Raw genomic sequence first — 24071 nt, 5'->3', positions numbered from 1 at the left:
TCCCAAATTACACTGGGAAATGCTCTCTTTCCACAGCACTTCATATGGCACTGCATTTTGCCTCTTCTGAACATAGCTCCTATTGACTTTCAGCCACAACTGAAAATAATAATTTCTTTTGCATCTTAGACCTGAAATTGGGGATTCAGAAAACAAGGAGTAAAAGCAAACACAATCAAATGTAGGGCTTACTTGCCTTGTTTAGGATCCCACAGGAATACTGTGGTGCAAGCAGAAGATAAAAATCAAATTTTCCAAGGAAGCAATTAGCCAGGAGACCATCCTTTCTCTTTGAATAATCCCTTTCCTTACAAAATGACTTCCTCCAATGCTGTATGCACAATATCCCAGTCACTCCCAGAAGAACTCTTCTGTGCAACGACCATGACAGAAATTTCTTGATAAAAATAACATGATTACGCAAGTTTTGACTGCATTCAATTGTCTGCACACAATTCAAAACCAAACCAATGCTGACAGGGTGAACATAATTCTGGTGCTTTTCAATTTCCAAGACCTTCAGCCATAATAATGTTTTTTAATGGTTTTGTATGTGCCTATACACATGCAAGCTCTTTGAAGCATCACACAAGGTTACTGTAGCAAGGTACATCATGGTTTAAAAATTAAACTACAACCAAATCAATGCAAATGCTGCCATTTTTTGGTGTTTTTTCTAACCCCACTAAGGGTTGAATAGTAACACCACTCTCCCCAGCATGTATCACAGTTGTGCCCTGAGCCTGTAAAGGACAATTATGCATTTGTTTATGCTTTCCAATCTGCAGCAGTACTAACAGACATCCACCATGGATTTACCCTCTCCTCACCTGACCCTTGTCAATCTGCCCTACAATGGCTGTCTCCAGTTGGACACAACCAAATCTGACATTAACAGGTGAAGTATCATTTTAAAGACACATTATAGAGGTTTTCTTTTTGTGGTATGCTTTTTTTGCCTGTTCCCCTGTCCCCCAGTGCTTAATTCCTGCCTGTAACACTGTTTCCATTTTTAAGTTTCACCTACCGTTCCTCATAATTCTATCAAAACTGCAGTGCCACATTCAGTATTGCCTGCCATAGGAGCTTGGGAGCCTTGGGAATAGCATTACTGTTGAATGTAGAGAACATATTCCAAAATATATATTAAAGAATTCTTTCATGTAATCGCTATATACACATACAGAGAAAAAAAAAAAAAAGGAAGCTTGTCAGTGGCTTTATAACTTCCAGGCTAAATAAATGGATTAGTGTAAAACAGTGTCACCCTGAATATATTTAAAAATCTAGGCCTGGACATAGCAGTCACATTTAAAAATGATGATACAAACCAGTCTTGTTTTGGGGTATGAAGCAGAAGTACCTGACAGATTTCCTTTCAATTTGTGCACATTAGGCTGCCAGCTAAACACAAGAAGCAATTACCAGAGTATGATCAGAGATGTTGCTTTCCCCACATGCCCTCTTTCTAGGATTTTTCAATATATTTATCCTTTGTAACTGGATTATGATCTATCCAAAGACTGACATCTTACTGATGATTACCATGCTTACTTAGCCTTGGTTCTGTAAAAATCTGATTTTAGTGCATCGTATATCAGACCAGAAACACTGGTTGTCCAGAACTGCTGGGGCAGCATGCCTCTAATGATACCAACTTGTTGAAACTGTTTTCAGTTTGCTTTGAAGATTTTTGTCTCAGCAAACCTGTTGTTGCATCAGCATCATCTGCACACCCATACCTTGCAAAAAGGGTCAGTGTAAACACTCAATATTGTGCTCTAACCTGGCAAAAGTGCAGTCACAGCCAGGACTGATCCAAACCTGTGTAGTGAAGTGATCTGGCAAAGCCTGGATGTAGTATTAATGCATGTAGAACCAAGAGCTCGGTTTCATTAAGTTAATTAACATAAGCTTTCCTTGGACCAAACTCAGCTCCCACTGGAAGCAGTGACTTGATTCTTTCCTTACTCAGTCCCTCCTTCACTGAAGTCTTACCAGTCTTATACCTGATCCAGGCCTTTCAGAGCTAGGTGAATCAGTGCCAGCAGCTTCCATGGGAACTGGCTCAGGCCACAAGGAGAGAACTACCTTGCCAAAGGTCTGATGGATGCTAAAATCCATTTGCTATTTGACCCTAGAAAACAGGGTTAGGTCTTCTCTGCAAAGATACACTTTGTATTCTTTTCCTGGAATTGAAAGAGAAACAAGTGCAGAACTATCACCTTGTTACAATATGTACTTTATCCAAAATAAAAATGAAGCTAAAACCAAAAATAAATATATAAATCTATGTATATATATATATATATATACACATTATATATGTGTGTATCTATCTATCTATCTATCTATCTATATATGTCTGCACTCATGACCATTGCAAGCTAAATATATGGCACTTCTATTCCCAGGGGAGAATAGGAAGGAACAGCAGGCTGAATGAGAAGCCATTCAACAAACAAGAACAACACGCTCTACACTTTCTGTTCTGAAGGGTGTAGGATGGTCCTCAAGAGAATTTTTCTGTGGTTTTGAGAAGTCAGTTTTTAAGAAGAACCCTTGAGCCACCGCTGCTCTAACCCTGCCTCTTGCTGCTACACGGATGGTTCAGAACACAGAACAGAGTAGACACATCAGCAGGTTCCCCAGGTACACAGGAGTGTTCCCAGCATCCTAGGGCAGGGAATGAAAAGCATCTGCTTCTGCTGTAGAAGCAGCATTTTGTTAATGGACTCAGGAACCTGGGTGGCCATTTGCAAGAATCCTGTGTGACCATAGTCTATTTTTGCCTGCATCCTTTCGCTGCTCACATTCTTACATTGCCAGCAAATATACCTCTTCATCATACATTGCATGGAAATCAGGGGTTTTTTTAGATAGACATACACTACTTTAGGATCTTCTAATTCAAGGTCTTAACAGTGTGTAATAAATCACTCCAAACAGAAAGCAGGAATCCCAGTGCAGAAAGAGAAAAAAAGAATATAACACAAGAGGAGAAGAAAAAAAAACAAACCGTCAACAAACCCACAACCACAAAGAAAAGGGACACAGATAAGTCCAGGATTTGAATTCATTTTAGGACAAAACACAGCATCAGGTATCTCCATCATTTGCGTATCTGGCAATGTCGCTGCCTTCACAAGTAACTCAGTTCCCATAGTACATTTACACAGGAACGTGGGAGTCCTGGGGCATATCTGGAAAAAGGCAGTTTCCAGGGATGCAGTCCCAGTTTCTTTGCAACTCTGTCATTGAACTTTGTTCTCAGAACATGATGGGTTTAGCCTCAGCATTTACCCTCATGACTCACACACCCAGCCACAGCATTATGCTAAAGCAAATCGCCTAGGAAGCTCTACCTATTCCATTAGGGATAATAGGAGGACTGCACATTTCACCATCCTACAGATACAGGATACAGAAGCCCAGAAAAATTATTTAAAATTAGCTTTGTATGCATAAGAATTTTTGGAGGTACCAAAAAAAAATGTTTTCTAGAGTTTGGGAGGGGTGAGAGAGAAGGATTTATATTATATTCACTATCCAGCCAAGAACAAAGTTGATGTGTAAGTATGACTTTAAAGCATTCTTCTCATGAAGAGATAATGACATTTCGTACATATTGTCCTTAACTTTGACGTATTGAGAATATTTTGCATTTTTGACCTTTTGTAAAATCTCTGCATTCAGTTTAAGAGGCATTTTCACTCTCCTACCATGTCAGACCTAACACTGTTTCTATTATCACTTGGAGCACATTCTAAAGGTTCTATTTTCTTGTGTCCCTTAGATAGTTCTCTCTTCCTGAGGAAACACCTCAATCTTGTCCAGGAAACCAAAGACCTTTAAGGTAACAGAACTTTAAATAACTATACAATTCTAGAGGAAGACGGAAATCATATAGGCGTGTATTCACTGTACTAAGGACAGTTGCACTATGGATTAGCAGTGGAACAACAGCACCTAAAAAAGGCAGAACTGAAACCTGACTTTAGTGACAGTTTTGTCTGATTAAGAGCAAAGGAGAAAGCTGAGACTTTATATTGTATATTTTCTTATTTGTGCACAGGAAGATGAAGCTACTGGATGAAATGACTGACTAGTACAAGATTAGGGTTTTTTCCACTCAGTAATTCAAAGTGAATCATTTTAAGATAGTGCTTGTGTGTGTCTCCTCTAGGCAATGCACTTGTTCAACATGTCAGAAGGTGCCTTGGTATTGTCAACAACCTGCAAGCAGACACACTCTTACTGGAGTAAAAATTGCATTATAAGAAGAAAAAAGAAAAAAAATCTCTACTGTTTCTGAAAGAAGAGAAAACCTTGCTGCTACTCAGGTGAGGAAAGGGGCTTTATGGAACTACCTCTGTGATTCTGAGGGCTATTCCAAGAACTGGGGGTGAGGGTGGAGGATGGGATCTATACACAAGACTTTGAACTGCAGTCAGAGAGGGCAATAGATTAAATGCAAGGAGAGCTTTAAGCACAATTTTTGTCTTTTAGCTTTTTTACAGTAGATAGTCCCACTGTATTAGTTCTGGTCTACTTCTGTTTTTCTTTTTCTTAATATTTATATAATTGTATTGCTAACTTAATTCAAAACTTGATTATCTGTAGGTGATTCTGATGTATCTCTCAGAGGGAAAAAAAAGGGAGGAAAAGTCTGCTGAACCAACACTGGGACATGGTCAGTTGTTCTGGTTTTGGTAACCTCAATATCTTAAATCTGACATAACTTTCAATATCTATTTAATATTCTGAGGCTCACCACTCTATTAGAATAAATAAATTCAAGAAGACTTCCTTTATGAATTAAACATTCAAAGGTTAATTAAATAGCGATCAAAATTATTTTTATTGTCCAGAAACAAATTTGAACCACAATTTTATGTGGTGCTAATAAAGTAAATATCCTATCAGGCTTCTATTTCAAGTACCTATCTTATTCTGAGCATTTCGCTCAAAGAATAATCTGTATAGGACAGCATAAAGAAATACAAGTGTAATTACAATTTACTAAAATTTACACCGTCACAAGATCTCACTCACCCAACCTTCCAAACTTTTCAAGGTGAAGAAATTATTTTTTATTGTCAAGGTCAAATAGTCATCACAAGCCTTAAAATTAGTAGTGCAAGTTTTACAAGAGATTGCATCTAGCAACACACTGGTGTGAAGCAACAATCTGAAGGAATCATTGTCATCATGCTAGAAAGTAAATATTTTTATAACTACATCCATAACAACCACAGAACTGTCCACCTCCCCAAAGTGATCCATAATGCTTGACCTGAGAAGCTGATTTAAAGCTCTGAGAAGGTATCACTAGCTATCATTTATCTTGGCCATAAAAGCCTCAGGAAGACAAACATAGTTTTTCTGGGCCATCATTGTACAGAAAAGAAACATTCAAAAGACATCTCAGGAAATCGCTACACTTGCTTCTCTTGAAAGGATAAATCCTCCAGAGGTGGTGGTGGTGCTACACTGTAGGAATAAGTATCCATTCTTCTATAGGATATGTTTTTACTGCAGTGTCAACCCAGCCGATTGACATCTCATTTAAAGACTTCCTGTAACACTGCTTATGTCTTATATATTACTTTTCACCAACAGATCAAAGTGTGCCTTACAAAGACTTGTATCCATATTCCATGAATCTATAAGGCGTTCAGAGAAGTTAGAGATCCAGATAAATTTTCAGTAGTCACTGGCTAGCTAAGGCCAGTGAATCCAAGTCTCTAGAGTCAGAAGCCCCTGCCTTGTCCAGCAAGCTTCACTACTCCTGTATATAAGTACTTTGGATAAGATGCCATGCACCAAGTTGCATTTTATGCCAGTTTCCAAAGGCCTGTCTCAGAAATCCGTGGAATCTTCTATTTTGCTCTTTGCACTGAAATAAACTAACCCCAGTTCTTTCCCAGTGAGTGGCAGGAAACCTTGCACCCTTCCTGGGCACGGAGGCAGATGTAGAAGGCAATGGAAATCTGTCAGCACCAGGTAATTTAGCCTACACTTCCGGCTGCACTTCTGTCTTCATTCATACTGGATGTGTGCAGTGCTAGACCAAACGGCATTACAGAATTAAGCTGAACCAGTACCCATGTACCCATTTGGGTATATGACTCTATTACTGTTCAATATGCACAGTCAACCTCATCCCAGATTTATGCTGGCTCTAAAGCACCTACATAAAGGACAGATGACACCTGATCCATCACAAAACTTGTCTTCATAAAGCTAACTCATTTTGAACAAATTGGAAACAGCAGACTGAGTTAATAGCAGACCAGTGCTTAGCAGCACTACAAAGAATCTCTGAGTAGGAGCTGTTAAGCTGAATTTACTGTGCCATTAAACCACAATCTCAGTGCAGATGTAGGCTGGTTACCAGCACATGTGGAAATCTATGTAGCAGTTAATTCATCTTCACAGCACCCAAATTAGGGATGTAGAAACAAAACCTGATCAAAATCCTTCATTTAAGGGACTGGAAGATTTAATTTATATAGTAACTTCCTGCTTTTCCATTTTCTTTGGTCAAAGAATAACACAGATTTGCCGTTTGCCTACACAGAGAAGAAAAGTTCCAGTCTCCGAGCCAGGAGACTAAAAGACTGCACTCCTCTTGTCTCATGCACATTGCTGACTGACAGTGGCAATAATCAAATATTTACACAGCCCCATAGCACATACTCAGAACAGTCAGCACTGTTGTTTAACACCCTGAGCTCAGCTTTAACGTAGTATCAAAGAACATGGGGTCTTGCAGATGAGTAGCTGCAGTGATAACAGATATTACTAAAACCAGTCCGCTTTCCAACATATGAGTTGGTCTCATTTGCAGGTTTGTAAATCCTTAGCAGAAGGATCATGCTGTGAGCTGAGGGATCAGCACTGAGGGTCAGAAACATCCTGAAGGGACAATCTCTGTAGGCAGGCCACAACAATCGGAACAGGTAGACTTGGGGTACAAAACTCCATTACTGCTGAATATGCACAGCCAATTTTGAAATAGAGAACTTGTGTAATGCTCTTTTAAAACACATCTTCTGTTAGGAAAATAAAAGAACATACAGAACTGGTGGAAAACATTTGACCATAAACCAATGCGAAATATATATATATATACACACACATATATATGCACACACATACACATAAACTCACTGTTTGATTTTAATAACTGTGGGGTTTTTCAGTTAGTTCTATATCAGAGAATTCACTAACGTTTTTCTTTTCCTTTAATTTCACAGAAGACAGCTACTCTAGCTGCTTTAAAATAAGTAGTTAAGAGTTAAGAACCAGAAATATTCTCTCAAAGGCACTATCTATCAATACTTTACTTCTGTAGGACCTGCCTTATTGCTTTCAACTTCATATTAGAACTGTCCTCCATTCTTTCAAATACATCATCACAAACCAGTAAAAGTTAATCTACATCTAGAGACTACTGTCACCCTCTTTGAGGCCAGGAACTGCTGACCTTCACACTGCCAATCAATAAAAATACATGCATGGAAACCTGTAGAGCAGATAAAACTCTACACTAGCCTACAAATCAGTTAGTGTTGATTCTTTTGAAGTTGGTAAATGTGTTCTCAAGTACTTATGAAGCTTAAATCAAAGTTGACTCTAAATGTCAATGGACTCAAGCATCTCAAAATGGTCGCTGAAAGAATAATTTTATAATTGTTCCAGGAATTAGGAATGGCTGACAGGAAACAAAATCCCCCTAAAAACCATTTTTCATTGTTTAGAAAGGTAAGCTGCACAACAACACCTGTCAACACAAACTAGAAAGCATACTTCCAGCAAAGAGTAAGCAAGAACCTGTCCATGCCCTATGGCCATGTAGCTCAATGTCAGTGCAGTCGATTCAGTATGTGAAGCCAGGATAAATACATGACATTCCATCAGGGCTTGGGAAAAGCCTTGGGCACCTCTTTAACAATCTACAGTGGGATCGCTCTTCAGATAAAGTACAAGAAAGGTTCATAACTGTTGTAATCACTAACTGAAAAGGAGTGGAAAAGAAAGCAGCTGTTGTTTCAAAAACTAAGACTTCGTTATTCACAGATCTACCACAACTTTGGCAGTGAAGCATCTCCTGTATTTAACAACCAAAACAAGCCTACAATTACCTATCTGCTGAAAATTGATAAAATTCCCAACAACACCAGCATACAAGGTACCAGCTGGTAGCAGGCTCTGACTTCACAGCCTTACCAATACTTGCCCACACAGCAAGCTGGCATCTCAATGTGCATCCTCTCTCTGATGGCATTGTTCCTGCCAGAGGTCTTACACCACACAGCCTGAAGCTTTACTTGGTTATTTTAACTCTGAAGTCAGCAAAACCAACAGCCATTCCACTGCTCTGGTGAAGCACAATGTTTTCAAGCCTTGAAAATGTGGTCAGATAAGTTAATCCTTCCAACACCAACACACCAGAAATATCACACAGGAAACTCAAAAAGTTATTTGGGGCAACCAGCTCTATAAGTCCCTTAATTAGGAATAGTGTAGATGAGTAGAATTAAACACATTATTTTTAGGAGGAGATGCTGAGTATGTGTTGCTTAACACGCTGAGATCACGCAGGCCTGCAGAGGGATCCCAGTATTGTGCTGTTCACCACCTACCACTAAGGTGACTGAACCCTGTGCTGCCTGGCCCTCTGGACATTCGTTTACACCTTATGTGGGAGTACCTGCAAAAAATAAAATCACTACCAAACGCAAAAGCTGTTAGTTCATCTCCTGCTCTGCTTAAGTGTATTTAACCACTAAGAGCACAAGGAAATTCTTTTTATTGACTAGAAGACGAAGAAGTTGCCTAATTAACTCCACATCATGACTATCCGTGCGCTATAAAGTGTGAAGTGTACAAAACCAATGTGGTTACAGAAAAGTCTCCCAAAATCAGTCAAAACTCATCTTTCCGCTACGGGAGGGGACGATACCGCAGACGCTGTATCATCAGAACAGACCGCGTGTGCCCCGTGTTACTTTTCCATTTGTCGATAGTTTCCAGGCGGGAGGTTTGTGCCCCCGCCGCAGAGCCGCTCTACCTTCCATGGGCTCGTTCTTTCCCCTCGCTTCACCTGCGGGCACGGACACACCGCACCCGCACTGGGTGGTGCACTGAGGGGGAAACACCCCAATTCCACGCCACAGCAATGCCAGGCCGAGGCTCCCCCGCCCCTCCGCGCCCCCCACCCCGGCCCGACTCCCGCCGCCTGCCCGGGGTCACTCACGATCTCGGTCACCATGAGGACCCCGGGCACGGTCCGCAGGAACTCTCTGTCGTAGGCGAGGGTGCTGGAGCTGGCCGACAGGTTGGCGGTGAAGGAGCTGCTGGTGGTGGTGACCGTGTGCGAGCGAGGACGCGGCGGCTGCTCCTGCGGAGGCACCGGCGGCTCCATGGTGGGCGCCGCGGGGCTGCCCACGCCTCCGGCCGGCCCCGGGAGCGGCTGCCGCCGGACGGGCGGCGGGGAAGGCACCGCCACTCGCCGCTTTGTGTGGCCCCGGAGCCGCGGGCAGCCCCTCGCCTCGGCGCGGGGGAGAAGGAGGGTGCTCGGCGGGCGGAGAGGCGGGTCCGGTGCGGTGCCGCCCGCCCAGGAGCCCGCCCAGCCCTCCCGCCGCTGGCCCCGGCGGGGGGGACCCGGCCGGGGGCTGGCGGTGCGGAGGATCCCCAGCGCTAGGGAAGGAGGCTCAGCGAGAGTCACCTCTAAAAACCGTCTCCTGACCTCCAGGACTTTTACAGACTTGGATCCCCTCTGCTTCCAGCGCAGCCGAGGAACCAAGCTGAGCCAGCCGCTCTCTGTGCCACAGACTCTTGAGTGAGTGCGGTTTAGGGGGTCCAGCCCCATGTGCCTGCCGTCATCGTCCCTTCAAACTGTCACCCCTGGCTCCACGGGCAGCAAACGTGTAGTGGAGACGTGCCGGTGCTAAGGGTTGCTGTCCCCACTGGCTGCTATCGCTCATCCTTGGGAGAGGAACCCGCGCTAAGTGCCGCGGGCAGGGAACAAGAGTCCAGGAGATAACACAGCCCTCTCTGATCTGGAAATGGGGATTTTGCTGGGCTCTGTCAAATAACCAAGAGACTGCACAACACAAAAGACTTTTTAAAAGCCATGAAAGTCACTGGAAATGTGAAGTATGAGGTCACTATTGGCCTCCTACCTGACACTGTTGAGTTGTCCCTTAACCTGTATTTTTTAGTACTTCTCCAGTCTAAAGTGTCATCTTTAAAAAACCAAAACCAAACTTTTCTGGGTCATTTAAGAGGTTCTAGAGGAATCTTCTGTTCTGCAAAAAGTATGGGGTTTCAACAACAAGCAAGCAGATTAGAGTAGTTTTCAACCTTCAGGAATTCTCATTACCAAAGGATCTGCATGTGGCAGCTCAGTAAAAATGAAATGTTTTCCATATGTCTAGTGGCTATTGTCCTTGAATTGTTTACTGCTGCTCTCCTACTGGATAACAAAGGATGGATTTTGCGGTATTACCTTTCAGCAAGGGATTAAATCAGCTGGGGAGGGAGAAGGAAGATTGCAGAGCTTCTCCCAGAATTACAGGAAACATGAATTACCCAAAGGAACTGTTTCTTGGGCATGATTGTGCCTCCGCTCCCAGTGTAAGTGTGTCACAGAACAGGCTCCATGGGCTTCTTGGAGCGTGTGTCTTGGCAGAAGAAATGTGGCAGGGTTTTGCAAATATGATGTGCAGGTCATCAGGACAAGATGACAGACACTCAGCATGATAGGATATATAGATTGTATAATTTTTTTTGTGAGCAAAAAAAAAAGACCATTAAGAAACCACACACACAAACCATTTAACAAACCACTCAATGATGGACAAAGAATTTTACACTTTCTGGTAAACCCATCATTTTTTACAAAATTACCAGCATTTCTGTGTTGGTTGTGTTCCTGTTTTATCCCTTTCTCTTAAATAGGAGCTGAGATTTTCAAGTAACAGAACACATCTGTGCACTGGTCTGTTTAAGGGCCTGCTTCAACCGGCTTGCAAGTAAAAAGTGCTTTATCTGATTGTTCAGCACTGCCAAGCTTCTTTCCAATGCCAGAGCCGCTTTGTCATGCTCCTATTGCTGTTAGTGAGGATCCATTGTAACAGCATTGATTTTCTCTTCTGAAACTCTCCTGTCCTTTCAGTTTCCCACCTATAAGATCAGTAAGTAAAGTGAGTAAATGTGGGGCTAAAATTCATGCCAACTACCAGAATTAACACTAATTTCAAAATGGTTTGATTAATTCCTATCACTTTCCCTTTGAGAGCTGATTTATTTTACACTGGATGTATATTCTCACCATGTTTTCAGGATGTTATTCAGTGGTGTCATTTTGATGCCTAATTCTAAAACTCTGTGTTTATTTTGCTCCCTAAACTTTTGAAGGTCAGTGTTGTTTTTCTTTCAACCATCACAACCAGAGCAATAACTTTCATTGCTTTTGGTCTGCACATCTATTGTTTAAGCATCCCAGGTCCTCTGGGGGAAAAAAAAGTGAAACAAAAACACAGATAGGGAACCATTTGTTTTCTGCTTCAGCTATGATAATATAGCATAAGTTTTCAATGTCTGTTATAGAGGTCTAGTATCATGACTAATTCAACAAGAACCAGAGGGTTACATTTGTGGGCAGCTTCTCTGAACGGTGGCTGCTGCTCTGACTTCCCCAGTTAGCATATTTTTCTCCAGCATATTTTTCTCATATGTGAAGAATGAGTTTCACTAAAAAATGGGTAAACACTCCAGAAGCTTTTCTATATCTGATATTCCTGGAAGCAAATTTCATTCTTTAACTTGACAACATAATACTTGACATTTTGAATGTTAATTGTGAGGCTCTGATTTTTTTATTTTGCATCCTTGTACTGAGGGCTAGAACTGGAAAGCCTACAGGGACCAGCTGAGCCTAGCTGGATTTTTTTACATGTAGATACTATCAGAAACAAAATAATTGAATGCTGCTGCTTGAACAATCAACCTTTTATTATAGAACTACCAAGAGAGAATAAAGTGGCCCATTTTCTGTATTTTAAGTTAACCTTTCAAGGGAAGGATTGGTGAGGCTTTTAAACACCAGTCAAGATTGTAACCTCTTGTTTGTCAACTATTATAATGAAGTAAATTGTGGTCAGTAAAAAACGTGTAATTTGGTGAAGCCTTTCAATGTAAATATTTTAGTAAAAGTAAAATAGCTGATACAAGTATTATCAGATTTCTTAGTAAAGGGATTATTCTTGAACATCTTGATACCTAATTAACATATTCTTCCATTTAAGCTGGTTTTGTTCTCAAATCCTGAGGTATCAACATTTTTGACATTACTCATTGAGTTCTCTAGAACTACCTTCTTAGCAACAATCTGGCCAGCTGGAAGTGCTAATTAAAGTAGACTCACAGGCCCAAGGAGTAGAGCTGACTGGAATTTCCTGAACAGTTTTTCTGGTTTTGAAATACAACTTCCCTTCCCCCCTCCCAAATCATAGAATTTTCAAATGTCAAAGTTATTCAGACTGTTTTTTAGATAAGTAAAACATGTTAACATATAAAAGATGACTGAGGTTTTTCACTGGTTATCAGCAGATTTCAGTCAAAAACAAAAACTTACTGTATTTAGACCACCTAGAAGTGATCTAAGAAAGATAAGGGAATTTTTTTCTGAAGAGGGCAAGAAAGAAATTGTACTTTCCGTGGAACCCAGGTCATATGTATGGAACAGAGAGTCATGTCGGATGTCCAGGACAAATATTCTCACCTTTGACATCCCACTGTGTAATCTGAGGATAAGATATTTTTAGTTAGCTTTAAATCAAGAAATGTTTGGAATATTTCCTAATATGTCTTAGAAGAGTGTAGGCTTTGAGCTACAAACGTATTTAAGTAAATAATTAATAACATATATTACTCTTTGGCAGCTTAGAACCATATGGAAAAGCTGAGTTATACTAACCCAAACCAGAAATACTTGATTTGTACTTTGGTAGTGACATGTGCCATAGGTATGCCTAATGATCAATCAAGGCAAATGTCTCTGAGTATGAACTGGTATTTTGCAAAGTAAAAGTGGTTTTCATGATTGAGATACTTGGATCTTCTAATGTTGCTGCCACACAGAGGGAATAGATGAGATGCCTGTATTTTCACAATGGCTATTATTTAGCAAATCTGTAGAGGATCTGTGTCTGTACATGGGGTTACTGAACACAAGGTTGGTTTGGTTTTGCAGCTGGGCACCTCAAAATTAGTGAACATAAAATCTATCCCAATTGAAACTACAGTCCAAGTAATGACAGTGCACGGGATTTGATCATCAGATGCATGTCACTACCCTAATGCTGGAAAATGCAGGATTTAGCTGTTTATGTTCTGTACTCCTTTTCTCTCAAATATTTTTTTCTTTACATGAAGTTTACTTGAATTATACGGACAAAGTCATGAGTGTAGGCACACAGTCACTTTACCTGCCAAAAAGGTGTCTTAGAACATATGCTGCCATACAGATAATTAACTCCATACTGCAAACAGTAATATACTGACTTTAGGATTTTTATTTTTTTTTCAGTTATGAAACCCATTATCATGACACTAAGTAAACTATTTGGTGATAGAAACTGTGCTAAGAAAAGAAATCCCAGAGTACATAAGCCATGTATTTTCTGTGCATTAGCCTTTCACCAGCTGCTTTATCTGCTCTGGGAATCTAAAGATCCCTCCCAGCCCTGAAACTCAACTATGTCTTAGATACCATGCTGAGGAAAAATTGCTTGCTTTTTCCAGAGCAGATTTGAACTTAGAACATTGTCCCTGCATGCTGAACACATATGCTTGACTTCAGGGCAGAGAACACATCTACTCAAATTAAAAAGAGTTTGTAGTGAGAAGTGTGAAGTCTATGTACACATCTTCTCAGAATGGGAATTGTGATTTTCATATTTTGGGGCCAGGGACCCCAGGTCTGTAATGCACCTGCAGAGCCTGCCCACATTGTATTTCAGTGGCTGCTTCTCAGCTGCCCTGGGCTGTCCTGCTCTCCAGTGAGCCTGGAAGCACAGCTCCAAGCACAGCTGGTGGCCGTGCCTTCTCACACCTGCAAATCAGGAGCCACCTGGATACTCAAGAGTGTCCAGTATCATGTTACGTGAGGAAGGAACTTATTCTGCTCTGAGCATGTCCAGGCGGGCTGTCCCTGAGGCACACTCATAAATACTTTTATTAGGGTCAGCAGTCCACCATGGACATTTAAATACTCCTATGGTACAAACACAGACTAGTGATTACATACTTGAGAATATAAACATTTCCACTGAAGACATGTATGTTTTCTACTCGTTAAGGGTGGTGCTTGCCTAAGTGTTTACGTAAATCACAGCAGGTAATGTTTATACAGCACCCAAGCCCAGTGCAAAACAGCTGGAGGAAAATATCACCTTCAACAATTGCCAGTGCCATATTTGTTTTTAAATAGTTAATGAAAGACTGTACAATTCCACCATGGTTTCAACACAGCCCCATCCATGTTGAAGGAGAGAGTTTACAGCCACGTCAGCTTGCTTGCAGGCTTAAATAATAGAGAGCTATCTTGCTCTGCTGTGCTTGGTACAACTTAAAAAGTGCGCCTTATATTATGCTAAATTATGAGCAGGTGACTTGAGCTTGCTGTGTGCATATATACACAGAGAGAAGACATTCAGTGCCTGGCAGGCAAAAATCTAACCAGATACTATGGCTGGAAGCTGAAGCTGGACAAATTCAGTCTGAAAACACACCATCATTTTTGTTTGGTTTTTTTTTTAACCTTTTTTTTTTTTTTAATACAGCATAATTAGCTATTTGAATGATTTATTAAGTAAAACAGTAGACCCTCCATCATTTTAAATCTATAATAAAGCTGTAAGTTTACTTAAAATATACTCTTTACCAAACTTACATTGACAAATTTTGTGGTCTTTATTTTACAGAATCACAGAATATACTGAGTTGGAAAGGACCCACAAGGATCATTGAGTCCAATTCCTGGCCCTGCACAGGACCATCCCCAAGAGTCACATACTGAGAGTATCATACAAATGCCTGAAAGTATCATACAAATGTTTCTTGAACTCTGTCAGGCTTGGTACTGTGACCACTCCCCTGAGGAGCCTGTTGCAGTGCCCAACCACCCTCTGGGTGAAAAACCTTTTTCTAATATCCAACCTAAACCTCCCTGACACAGCTTTAGACCATTCCCTTAGGTCCTTTCACTGGTCACCTCAGAGAAAAGATCACTGTCTGCTCCTCCACTTCCCCTCACAAGGAAGCTGCAGACTGCAATGAGGTCTCCCCTCAGTCTCCTCTTCTCCAGGTCGAACAGACCAAGTGATCTCATGACCCGAGTGATTTCAGAAACCACAGAAATGAATACCAATTAATTCCAATTAATTCCATAAAGTGACAATCTTGTTAACACTCTAGTCACCCAGCTGTACAGTATACATGCAGTACCAATGCCCACCACATCACCTCCTTGTCCTGAAGCGGCAGCAGAACAAAGGATCTCATGAATCTCACTGTGCCTGGCCAATGGTTGGGTAATGAAAGTGCTGTACAGGGAGAATCAATTTTATGCAGATGGGCTGCAAGGTTTAAGGGTGGAAAAATCCTCATTCAAAGAAAGCAAAAAAACCAGTAGGCTGACTGCAGGATCTGCTGAGAAAGGTGGCAGCTGACTGGGATGAGGTGTCAGTGTATGTGCTCTGCCATAGGGGGCTAAATTGCAGGAGAACTGGAAGCCTGGCAGGGCACTGACTTCTCTGGGGACTCAGAAGTAGAAGAAGAAGGCAGAGAAATGCAGGCAGATGTTCTACTGCTCTTCATACTGGCTGGCCACAGCCATTCTGTTAGTATGGAATAAGGACACCTATCTGCCAACAGAAAGAAAGGAAAATGTTAACACAGGACCACAGTATACCACGTAATGGTCTGGAATTGGTATTTTTAAGTCAGCAGCTTTTCTTTGCAAGCAGACAAGTGCCAGAAGTCTTCTGTGAAACAAAGAACAAAATTACCCCAATGTTTGTATTAGTAGAGCAGTGTTAGATCTGAAACAAAAAACCAAACAAACAAATCTCTCTAGCTCAAAACACAGTCAAGTTCAACTCAAAGCAGGACACAGAAGTGCAGGCACCAGTGTTTTAGAATATACAGAATACTAATCATGACTATTAATCATTGAATGCTTTCACAGCTTTAGTGTTGCAGATATGCAAAGAACCATTATGCAAAGCTGCTGACACCTGGCAGCTCTTGTGTCAGTGCATGAAAAAATAGCTGCAGTGATGCAAGGCATTAGTGCATTCTCCAGTTCTAGGTTCCCAAAAACATCTACTGCAAGAGAAGCTGGAGAGAAAGAATGATGTTTTTGTTAGGGCTGCAAGTATTTATGGGGAACAGAGTGTGCTGTCTGGTGTAGCAAAACCTGCTGGGATTTTAAAATGAATCAGAAAGCCAAATTTTGTTAAATTTCTCAATTCACTTAGTCTGCTATGAAATTTGCAGGCTTTAGGCTATGTGAGAATGGTGCATGGTATGAGACTATAGAACAGTCAGGGGGTGGATGATGGGCTGCCTTTTGGAGGGATTGGGATTTCCTCAGAACAAAGGCTTATTCCATTTATGCCATGTCTTGAAAAAGCTTATCCTGTCAAGTCATTTATCATCCTGCTAACTAGCTACTGAGCATGGATAATGCTTCTTTCCTAGATCAGTGAGGGAAAAGAGAATTTCAGAAGAAAGGAAGGTTTTCATTGGGGGATTTTAGGAGACTGGGAGAAGAGCTGATAGGAGTTAGGCTATCTAAGCTCTTTGAACGATGAGAAAAACATACCAAGAAGGATTTTATTAACAGCTCGTAGTGCAGCTAAAATACAGTCTTTCTGCTGAGGGCAACCTCATTACCTAGGTATTTAAATTATGTGAATTGGCACAGCCCTGTGGTTTGCAGTATTAGATTTGGAGTAAGTAGAGGATGCTCTGTGATGGATGTGGCTCTAATTACTGAGGTGAATGAAGTGTATCATATATTTGCAAATGTCTGGCTTAATGCTAACTATGACACAATTATGACATGAGATTTGTAATTATACAGATGTCCCCATATGCCCCACAATGAAAAAGCTTTGTTTCCTATGAACTTTGAGGTTGGCTCATCTTCATGTTCAAGAAAGTTCACACTCCATTGAATGTGCTGGCTGCAGTGGGGGTATCTGTAAGAGCAATTTACTCCATGTAGATTTTTCTACTAAGATGGTATCCTCAGTCAGCACATTTTCTTGGCATTTACAAAAATTTGGTATCTTCTGGTAATCTTCCACTTTGTCACGTTCACTTGGAATTGATCAATAAATTAAAAGACTATGAAGAGAGATGAGGACGGGTAGTATGATCACTTTCATCTCCTCGGCACATCGGAAATTTAAATTTTATATATATATATATATATAAATATACATACACACAGAGAGACAGACGTATCTATATAATTGAAAGAATATCTCGTAGATTCAGACAATTATTAGGAAAAAAAGTGGTGACTAAATATATCAAATATATGATCTTACAAAAGCAGTGTGATTCTCTGAATATGCCAATCAAATAATTACTCACTTGCCTTCCTCACAAGGATTCAATCAGAGGCCCAGGAAACAAGCTGTATCAGTGTATGCAAATGAAGGTCATGCACCAAATTGCTGTGCTTTCTTTTTAAGTGATGCTATGATTGCTATTTCAGTGAAGGACTAATCAGGGAGGTCATATTTTCATGATTCATTGTTCCAGCAGGCAGTACAAGGAAAAATATCGATGTTAGCAAGATTTTATTTAAACCAGGTATTATTTGGATGAAATCTCAGTTGCTCCAAGGAAGGTTTAGATATCAGGAAAATTTTTTTCACTGAAAGGATGGTCAGGCATTGGAATAGGCTGCCCAGGGAAGTGGTAGAATCACCATCCCTGGAAGTGTTCAAAACACATGTGGATATGACACCTGGGGACATGGTTTAGTGGTGAATATGGCAGTGCTGGGTCAACAGTTGGACTCAATGATCTTAGAGGTCTTTTCCAACCTAAATGATTCTATGATTTCTTGCATACAAGCATCCTTCTTGTGCTAGAATCCTACTTTTATGGGCTGTCTGAAATTACTAGTGATGGTTTTCTTGATGTAATTCACAAGTAAGAGAAATATGAGTAAGTGGATTACTTAAGTTCATCAGTGCTGAAATGCAGGATTTAATAAATTATCTTCATAAACAGCAATGAACAACAGTGATCCTGATCCCCGTGTTGGAAATACCTTCAAGGGTTATTTCAAGGTGTCTACCTGATCAGAAGGTGAGTTACAGGTGATATCCTCCAGCTTGCAAAAATACTCCCATCTGTAAAACAACTGCATGTAAGGCAACCAGCAATAAGAAAAAAACCCCACACAAACAGAAAAGGAAAAAAAATGCTGGTGAAGGCACCTCTATGACAAAGACAAGTTTTCAGCCATGTGTTTTTATAAGAGCACAGAAAGGGAGCTGTGAGGAGGCACAAAAACCGCCTCTCTAGGAGAGGGGAACGGAGGGGTTTCAGATCCAGTCTCCATCATCTCAGTGCAAGTAATACAGTTCAAGTTCATCTCCAAATCTGGCTAAGTGAGGAAGAGGCAGGACAGCAAGGAATACATCCTCCATGTACTTGCTCTGTACGTATTTCTGTGTGGAAAAAGAAAACATTATTTCACGCTATTTCATTAATGAGATTGAAAATAACTTTTATAAATGACAATAACTTTTATAAGATGAGTGACAAACAGAGGCATAGTCTCTCCATGAGCACTACACAGAGAAACTTCCTTTACGCTGTGTGTGTGGTAATGAATCCCCTGACATAAGTTGTTACAAAAAAAAAACCCCAATGCGTTATAATCAGTCAACAATGTCGGATTAAAGATGCAGTAAGCTCTGTTTGTTCAAAAGCAGCACAGAAAATAAAAAACTGTCAACCCAAAACACTCTGAATCCATATTAAAATGAAGATCAGCTACTTCTTGAGATCTGCCTACTGGATTTCAATATATTTTGCTAATCATCTCAACCCAGATAATGCTTTTGAAAGCAAAATAATCTTTCCAAAACTCTATCTAGCTACACAAAGCCTTGTGACTACATAAGCCCAAGAAAACTGCACTGAATAGAGATAAATCGTATGTTAACACTAATACTTTAGAACTGAAAGCAGACTTGAAAATTAAACATTTTCCCTGTTCAAGTGTTGTCTGTGTGTGCGCGTGCATTTCCTTTTTTAAAATGTGAATTTAACACACAAAGGCAAGTAGACAGCAAGCGGTCCTAGGGAACGACATCACTGGTTCCTTAAGGTATGTTGAGCATGGTCAGCAATCCTAGGAACTGCCTTCTAACAGTCCAGCTGAAATGCTTTCATCCTGACTCAAGCAGGCTGCCTTGAATAGTTCAGGTTCCCTGCTTATTCACGATGTAACTTCTGTGACAATAAACCACATTGTCATTTTTAGTGATGCATTCAAGGGGGACTCGTCGAAGACCTGATTACCTGGTACAGAGTTCCCAGTCATTACAAACATAATGAGTTTTAAATCAGTCTAGTCCAATTCAGTAATTAACACAAGGTACCTGGAGCTGTGCTTCTCAAATTTTCCTATATCATGTCTTTGCACTCTGTTTCCTACAGTCTGCCTGTCCATCCAGTTTGGACCTAATTACTGTCCCAACATTAGATGAACAGAGGTGTTCAAACCTCCCAACACTTGCTTAAGCTCTGTGGATGCTCCCCTGGCTCAGCCCACATGCTGACATGACAGGTTCTACCTAAACACAATCATTTCACACAAGTGCTTCTTATGCTCCCAAGTCCCCTACCTTCAATTTAGGATTGATTACAGTAGCAATGAAAAAAACAGTGTTGCTGACTTTGTGCTAGGGGAGAGCTTGTGTACAACACAAGTTCTCAGATGGAAGCAACCAGCAAGATTTTCAGCCCACTTGTGGGTCAGGACCTATTTTAGATGAATAAAAACACATCTGGAGTCAGGAGTGTCTTTGGAGGGTTCTTGCTCAATTGCTTTAATTTAATCTCAACCTTTGGTAACACCAGGGCACAGCTGCTGGCAGCATTATTTGGTTTTAAGATCACATAAAAACCCTAACAGCCAAAGTTATGGCTACCTTGCTATTACCTAGGGCTCCCACTTCTAGCTCTGAAACTGCAATTGCAAGAGAGAAGGAAGATAATTCCGTTGGAATTTCAGGAAGAACTTTTTGAGGAGATTTGCTTACTTTGTTACTTAGTCAGACCTAATCCTGTTTATCTTAGCCCTGAGAAAAATGACAAACTGATGAAGAGGTAACCAACACTTCTGACTATTTCTCACTTGTTAAGTGCAATCAATATATGCAGCCCCAAGGAGGTTGCAGCTATTTCTCTGGCCAGCCTTCCTCATGACTATCATTACATTTTTCTGAACTCTCATGATCCCACAGCAAAGTGAGTAAAGTGCATATTTCCTCTGTATAAGATGTCTAGAATGCATGAACAGCATATTTTTCTCATCTTGGAAGTTTTCCATCTCTTGCTTGGAGAAGCGATACATGGAATGGAAGGGGAATTTAAACAGCAGTAGTTGTATCTTGATGCATTTTGATAATACCAAGCGTGCTTGTGAAATCTCTCCTCTGCTTGAGCAACTGCTAAGTTCTCTGAGAATGACAGGCCAAAAGGGGCTGCAATCAACTCTCAACAGCTTTGTCTTCACTTCTCCTGTGTTTTAGTGCATATTCTTGCATTACCAGCTCTTGCACTGGTTAAAACTGACTCGCTCCTTAAGTTCCAGCAAGTGCAATACTTTGCATTCTGTTCCCTCTCTTCCCCACGTAAAGTATATGCAAGTTACACTTAAAACAATTTACCTGTATGGTTTGCAGTCTAACCCCATTCCACTCTCTTCTCTCATTTCCAATCTGATTGCTTTCAGAAAGCTAATTGTGCCTGCTAGGGAACACCTCTGCTGCCCAGCATTGTCAAGGAAACCACGCTGTATTTTGGAAGAAAAGGCACACCTAGGAATTGTGATACCTGCACATTCCTCTGCCAAATGATTGCAAGCAGCTGACTTACGAGTTCTAGAATATATCTTTGAATAATGTATAGTCATGGATAAGCTGGAGACGAAATTTCTGAGGAAGAAAATATTATTTCAGTGAGCATGGGAACTAAGTGCACTACACCTAAGTGTAGGATACTACAGCTCTAGAGTGGGAATACATTAGAATCAACATAAGTAGCTTTTGTTACAAAGTTTAGTGAAGATCATTGCTAACTACCGACATCTTGCTGTGATCATGTATTCTAGAGACTTAAGGCAGCCTGAGCAACTGCACCAGGGAACACCACTAAGAAAAAAACTCGAGCTTTTCCTTTTATAAACAGTCAATATGTGAATAAAGATGTGAGTGGCATAAGGATGAAACCCAACAGTATGAAAGTTTGGAAGATCTTATTCCACTTAACCTCTCTAGTGGCCAACAAACGTAAGACAAGGCTAAATGCACATGGCAGTATGCTCAACATTTTCTTCCATGCTGACTAAAGCTCTGGGAGTAATGAAAGGTATTCCTTATCTGCAGTAGCCTACAGCCTGAAAAAAATGCAGATAAACACTAAATACAGACAAGGGAAGACTGGCCTAAGTGCTACTGCAATTACCACCTAACTTGAAGTCTGGAGAAAATGATGACAATTATGTCTACATTAAATAAAGGAAGCCCAGTAACAACAAAACACCCGAAGCATCTCTGTCACGTTCCATTGCAAATCTGCACAGTAAGTGGAAATTAGAAAAATCTCTAAATTGGGTTTAAATACACCACTAAAAACACTTGTACAAAACCTGGGCTTTGACTCAAAGCACAAGCACAGCCACGGCTGGCTCTGCTCAGCTATCACAGTACAGAGCAGCTTGCTTTGAGCTCACTTTCCTTTTAAGTATTTAGAGACTTCAAAATCTTGTATTTTTGCAATACATGTTGGTTTATCTCTTGATCCAAGAGATAAACAATACAGGGAGTAGGTACCACAAAAAAAGAATAGCATGTTAAAAAAAAAAGGCTCAGTTACTGAGCAGCTGAGATGCAAGTGCTTGTGTTTGATGTTTGCATTTTAAATACTAGTATTTAAAAATGACGTAGATCAGAAACCCAGCCAGCGCTTGCTAACAGATTTGGCTTGCTTTCCAGTTCTCTCCAGCCTTCAAAAAGCTAAAAAGCAAGCTAAAAATCCTCAATGCTGTACTTTCTGAGCCTACCATATGCCTGTGCTCAGTAATCATCAAACTGAAAGGCATTCACTAAGTCCTCAAAAACACAAACCATACAGAAAGAATCTATCACACTGAGAGCTGAAGTGTGTTCCTATGACAAGACCGGAGTTTATAATGATTCTAAATCTGGAGAAAGAAATGGCAAACTAGTTCAATTAATGTCACTATTATTTTCACCTGAACACAAAATAAGCACTATTTTTTACAAATGTGACATTTCAGAGTTTCAACAACCAGTAGCATGGATATGATACTGTTCCCCTAAAATACTAGCAATGGTTTTGATTATGCCAAGCTGACTTACTGCCTTCCCAGACACTGAGGATAGTCTGGAAGAAATCTATGCACTAGCTTCACAGCCAAACAGCTTTTAATGGATAGATAGGCATTAGCTCACACAAAGGCAGCTGAACATCAATCTTCTTGGTGGCCTTGCTAAAATCCTGTGCAAAATTCCCAGCCCCTTACAAGGCTTATTTGTGCACACAATCATTCAAAAAAGAAAAGGCAGGTAGATAAGCATGTGCGTGCATGTACACACACCCACCTTCTGATGTGAAAACCCCTTCTTAAGGTTCACTAAAGAACAGCACATACAGGTGCAGATACATAAAGACGAGAAGGAAGCTGGAACAGACATGAAGAAAAGATGTAGGGTAAAAGACACTAAACGACTGTCATCCAGCTGAGAAAAGGAAACACACAGTGTAGCAACAACAGGCAGCAGAAGTAACATCACAAGAGAGCAATGTGAATTATACTTAGAAGACTTTGGCATCTACCCCCACCTAAACAATCAAGACTGCTCACAGGTCAGAGCAGTACTTTATTTATCAATGAATGATTCCTTCAGCACGAGTTACAGGAAGAACATACATTTAAAATCAGTAATTCATGCTGTTTCTAGTAACTTACAGAAATAATCAACATATGGTTCCCAATGTCCCTACAATTGCCCTTCATTAAATCTCTCTGAAACAGATACTGTAGGTAATGGGTAAATACAACAAATAGCTAAATCCAGTTTAGATATGGGGAACTCCGACAGAGACACCATTCTGCTGGGCATCACCCTACTGTTCTCTTCTTAAAATCCAGTTCTCCAATTGCTTTCAATAAGAGCAGAACTAGACTGACAGATCAAGAGTATCTGAAATCCTCTACCAAAAGTATATTGGCAGGGATCTAAAATCAAGTTAGAAGAGACCTAAAAGAGAACCAGGTTTCATTCAACCTGAATGCCAAACACCTCTCCTTTGCACATGCTGGGATTGAAGGCAGATAATCTTCCCATCCATTATTCAAAATAGAAGTGTTACCTTTTAGAGCTCAGATTCCTAGCAGCTCATGGCAAATCACAGGAGAAAACTCCACGTGGCCAAGAGAGAGGAGAAGATAAATAGTTTACACTTTCTAATACTATAAAGTTCCATGTGTCCCAGGACAGCATTTTATTTTAGCATTAACCAGCTGCTGTGAAATCTGTGTACTTCATCCATATGACTTCAGCCTTACAATGAAGTCCAGGTTGGGAACATTATGAAGAATCATCAGCAGAGGCCATTGGAAATTGACTCCTTGTCTGTCATGTGTCTTGTACAGCCTGGCTGCTGTTTACAGTCAGAGGATGAGACACACCCAGCCTGTACACATTGAT

General features: G+C 40.6%; 1 protein-coding gene across 1 annotated transcript in view; it reads right to left on the bottom strand.

The window, feature by feature from the left end:
* The window catches only part of CMTM8 (CKLF like MARVEL transmembrane domain containing 8), a 36121-nt gene extending 26612 nt beyond the window's left edge, over nucleotides 1-9509 (bottom strand). The window contains exon 1 of the mRNA XM_017817928.1: nucleotides 9266-9509. Within this exon, the coding sequence (XP_017673417.1) occupies nucleotides 9266-9433 (168 nt within the window). The 5' untranslated portion in view covers nucleotides 9434-9509. The remainder of the gene's footprint in view (nucleotides 1-9265) is intronic.
* Nucleotides 9510-24071: the final 14562 nt, after the last annotated feature.

The sequence above is a fragment of the Lepidothrix coronata genome, unplaced genomic scaffold (assembly GCF_001604755.1).
Source record: "Lepidothrix coronata isolate B3197 unplaced genomic scaffold, Lepidothrix_coronata-1.0 Scaffold64, whole genome shotgun sequence".
Taxonomy (NCBI): domain Eukaryota; kingdom Metazoa; phylum Chordata; class Aves; order Passeriformes; family Pipridae; genus Lepidothrix; species Lepidothrix coronata.
Note: the sequence above shows the minus strand (reverse complement) of the source record. Positions and strands in the feature narration are given on the sequence as shown.